General features: G+C 35.4%; 1 protein-coding gene across 1 annotated transcript; it reads right to left on the minus strand.

Annotated features, from left to right (window-relative positions):
* Positions 1 to 778: 778 nt before the first annotated feature.
* On the minus strand, positions 779 to 4,209 carry LOC113229925 (trypsin, alkaline C-like; the record flags this gene model as incomplete). The annotated part of the gene is made up of 2 exons (XM_026463619.1): positions 779 to 3,217; positions 3,946 to 4,209. Coding segments are annotated over 2 exons (579 nt in total), but the record flags the coding sequence as incomplete, so codon positions are not given.
* Between the last annotated feature and the right edge of the window lie 383 nt (positions 4,210 to 4,592).

The raw sequence follows: 4,592 nt of genomic DNA on the forward strand, positions 1-4,592 counted from the left end.
CAGTAATTTAATAGTTTGGCTTGCCGCCTCTCGACAGAGGTCGTGACTTTGAATCCGGCCTCGCATCTCTGACTTTCTCAGAATTTATGAACGAAATTTAATTTGAAATTTACCATTAGCTTTTCGGCAAATGGATAACCGTGATGAAATCTGCACGTCGAAAAAGGTTCACCAACCTCGGTAATGTGAAGTCCCCAACCCGTATTCAGCCAGCGTGGTGGTCTATGACCTAAAACCCCTGGCCAGAGAGAAGACCCGAGCCCAGCAGTGGGACGTATGAATGAATTGATGATGACGATGATGATGGTAATTTCATTGCCTTGTAATTACATTTTGTATAAATTTGCTTAAACCAAGTAGAGTTCTGAGGTATTCGCGATTGCTTCTCATTGGAATTGATATCATTTTTTATTCAAAAGAGGAGGAGGTTCTCAATTCGACTGTGTTTTTTGTTTTTTTTTTTGTATGTATGTTACGCGATAACTCCGGTATTTGTGAACCGATTTTCATGATTCTTTTTTTGTTGGAAAGAGGGTACTTCCATAGTGGTCCCATTTCATTTTGAAGAAAATCATCCACCTCTAAGGGTGCATGAAGATTCATTTTTATAAATAGCGCCTAAATTTTACTAAGGAGCAATTATTTTAATGGTTGATTTTGCTATTTCTCCAATGTAAGGCGTTTTTCTCTCCATATAATTTGAGTAGTGAGAACCGATTTTTATTATCTCCAGTGTCAAGTCCTGTATAGTGGCGAATTTAAGGATATTTCAATAAAACTTAGCAAATAGACTATAAATAGACTGTAAATCCACGTACTTTTGAGGTCGGTTTTTTTAGTACTCTGTACTGAGATTATTTCGAATTTAAATCATGTATATTCGTTTTTCAAACACTAACTGAGAGTCAGTCATGATCACGGTACCTGCAAAGAACCCGAGACGTTGTTTGTTCGAAAAAAATATAGACCAATTTTCCATTGTTTAAAATAATCAAAAGGAAAAAACAATAAAAAAAATTGCAGCCGTTCTGAATGATATCCAAACTAACATAAATGCGAAAGTAACCCTGTCTGTTACGTTTTCACGCCTAAAACACTGAACTGTATAGAGATGGAACATAGGGTACTTTTTGTCACAGGTTTTGAAATATGGGATGAAAGTTAGTATGGAGAACCAATAAAACTATGAAAATTAGTGTAATATAGGCCATTCGAAGTGTCATTCTACACCAGCTAGTAAGAAAATAAGATGCATGGGACTTGTCAACTTATGTCTCAGGGTGACTGACGCAGTGGCAGCCCCTAAGATTTGTGCGATTTAAAACTCTGAGGCATTGCAACTGATATGGATAGGCGTGTCGCTTACCATCAGGCGCACGACTTATTCGTTCCGTCACTTGGTATTATAAAAAGTAATAACAAATTACAAATACGACGTAGTTACAGTCTACCTTTAAAAGGTTTTTATTTAATAAAAAACATTTTAAATAATTATTAGAAATTATTTGAAATTACTAGTATACATGCCCAGATCAACATCCAGTCGAAACACAACAACAACATAATATAGTCATTGACTCATTGACTGCTTAAAAATTTAGATCTAAAATGCAAGTATCTTCATACTTAAATGATAACGGCGCTAAACATACCTTCGCAAAAGGCATGTAGAATATTGGAATTGAGTTTTTGTTTTTTAACAGCTCCTGCCATTGTACAGTAGGAGATTAAAACTGATAATTAATAAATAAATTATTTGTGGAATGCCAAACGAAATTTTTATTTGGAAATGAAATTATTTTTGCGGATGTAGATAGTGTATATTTGTTCAATCAGTCATGACCATAGAACCTGTGAGCTCGTAACGTTGGTTTGTTTAAAAAACGAACATACGCGATTTAGATGTATTTTATAATTTCCGATGTCGTCAAAACATTTTCCTTTCCGAAAAATCAGAATATAAGTATAATTTAAAATTTGTAGCAATCGTAAACACATTAGAACTATTTTTTTTTATGTAAGAAATAATGACATTCTTGACAACTGCATCCGTGGCCGATGGTTACCATTCCTGGTCTGCCACGCAGAGGTCCCGTGTTCAATTCCCGGGCAAGGAGAAATATGTGTATGGCCTGCATTTAGTTCTCTCGTGAGTTTGGTTGTAATTTGTGATTGTGATTGTGTGTGTCAATGACTCCTGCGATACAGGGTTTTCCGTGGGACGGGGCTTTGAGTATATGCGTTATTATATAATTCAGGTAAGGAATTGAGGGAGTTAGACTACCTAAAATATGAACGTGTTCTTAGTATGGACATACCCATTTCGTCATCAACGCGTATAAAGTTTCTTTTGTTACATTTTACTTCCTAAACATTCCAAAATATAGATTGTCTCATGTTTATTTTTTAAATGGTCAAAGTACTTAAATACGTAAGTACCGAATATTCAAATATAATTAGTTACGAGAAGTCCCGGGATTTGTAGAAGGGAGTGTCCATGTTATTCCTTAGTATCATTAAAATAATAGTTTATTATTGTGATAATATACAAATAAGGTACAATAAAAAAATACTAGGAAGTAAAACTAATATTTTTAAATTATATGAATAAAATTGGGTTCCCGCCGCAAGGTGCGTGCCCCCTTTGAATAGCTATGCTAATGCGTTAGGCAAGGTACATGCCCTTGGGTTTTCCAGACAGTCTTTTAATTTTTTAGATAAAATTTTGTACAGATGAAGGGCACTGGAACCCCACGGGCCAAGGGTTAATATAGTTTAGTTTATTTGTATGGAAAAAACCTGGTTATATAATCGGTGGAAAAAATACAATCTAAAATTATTGCTTGTGTCGAACTGTCACAAATAAACCCAAATTAATGGACTTCATTAAAAAAATATATAATTAAACGTTGTTCCCAATCCACGAAATATAATTTGATACTCGAGTATTGATCCCGAAATATCGAGAATGACCACAATAATGGTTATACGAAGTAATTGCGAGAACTACGTAGGTGTTGATATTTTGATTGTGATGTATTAGGGGGCTGCCAGAATCCCCAGTACATTGTCCTCTTCCACCGACGTCCAGCCAACCTGCGCAAATCATATTCTGGGTTATACTGAAACCCAGCTCTTGATAGTTTAATTGGCATAATTGCTGATTTACTGTCCATAAGAAAGTGTGGTGAAGTTGCTCTGAAACTGATCCGTCATTCTGAAATGATAAGAAGAATATATGACTTTTTGGAATTTGTAAATTAAAATTTTACTAAAATAATAAAGTTTTGACCGTAGCAGAGGTACCTTCCTAGCATATTTGACTTGTTTCTATAAATAAAATACCCATATAGACTAGGCTTAACCGTTTTAACAATATGTGAGGAAATGAAACTGCTGACTGAAGCAGCCATGACCATGGGACCTGTAAAGAGTCTGAAAGGTGGTTTGTTTCGAAAAAAAAAGAAATATACGCGATTTAGGTCCGAAAAAGCAGTTGCGTTCCAATGTATTATAAATTTGTAATTGCCACAAGTTAAGACCTCGAAATTTGTATAAACCTCATTGATCGCAGTGAGTGTAGGATTAATTAAAACAAAGACCGAAAGATTTTTGAAAACATATATTATTTAAAATTCACTGAATCGGAACACTGTTATTAGTACGACGTACCTACTTGACGAGCTCAGTGGTCAAGTGGCTTGCACATCGGTTTTCATTGTGTTCCCGATTCGACCCGAACTAACTTTTCTATATTGTTTTGGGTCTGGGCTGTGAGAACGTCGTTGTTTCCGATTTCCAAAAATTAAGAACGGTAACAGTGCTGGTGAAATTACAGGCACTCGGGACTTGTCAACTTATGTCTCAGGTAGAGGCACCGCAAGTATCATGGACAGACGTGTCGCCTACCACCCAGCACAGGTTAATTATAAAAATAACACTTACATTTAAGTGATTCCAACCGCTGACCAGAACAGGTATATTATCTCCAATAATATAATTAGAGTCAGCCAAAGTGGCGGGTTGAACTGCATTGATGACGAAATCAATGATAGTTGCAGTCCGGATAATTGATATATTGTTATCCATATCAATCCATCTGAAGTCAGGGTGGTTACTATACTGATAGACATAGTGAACAACCCCACCGCTGTTAGCAAAGGATGAACCCACTCTGATGCGGAATCTATTCGCGGAGTCTCTAGAACAGAAAACAGATTATGATATTAGAACTATTAGTATAGTGTCATAATATTATAGTTTGGTCGGTAACTGATAATGTAGTTTGACCTAGAAGACTATAATGTCTTTTTTTCATCACACTTGCTCGTAATCATGCTATAACATGCGGGCAAAGTCGGCTGTAATGTGCTGAATTACGCCCACGACATTTTCGTTACATTACCGCCTTATACGTTAAGATTAAGTAAGAAATTGAATGGTAGGAAAAATCTAGATATTTGCTAAATTCATTTTATACTGTAGCATTTTTAGTATTTTCAAATTATTAATTTTGTATGATGATATTACATGGCTGTATGCGTTTTTGTGTTTTACAACATTTTAGTTCGAATTGCATTATCTATGAAGAA

The sequence above is a fragment of the Hyposmocoma kahamanoa genome, unplaced genomic scaffold, assembly GCF_003589595.1.
Source record: "Hyposmocoma kahamanoa isolate Upper Pololo Valley unplaced genomic scaffold, ASM358959v1 63, whole genome shotgun sequence".
Taxonomy (NCBI): Eukaryota; Metazoa; Arthropoda; class Insecta; order Lepidoptera; family Cosmopterigidae; genus Hyposmocoma; species Hyposmocoma kahamanoa.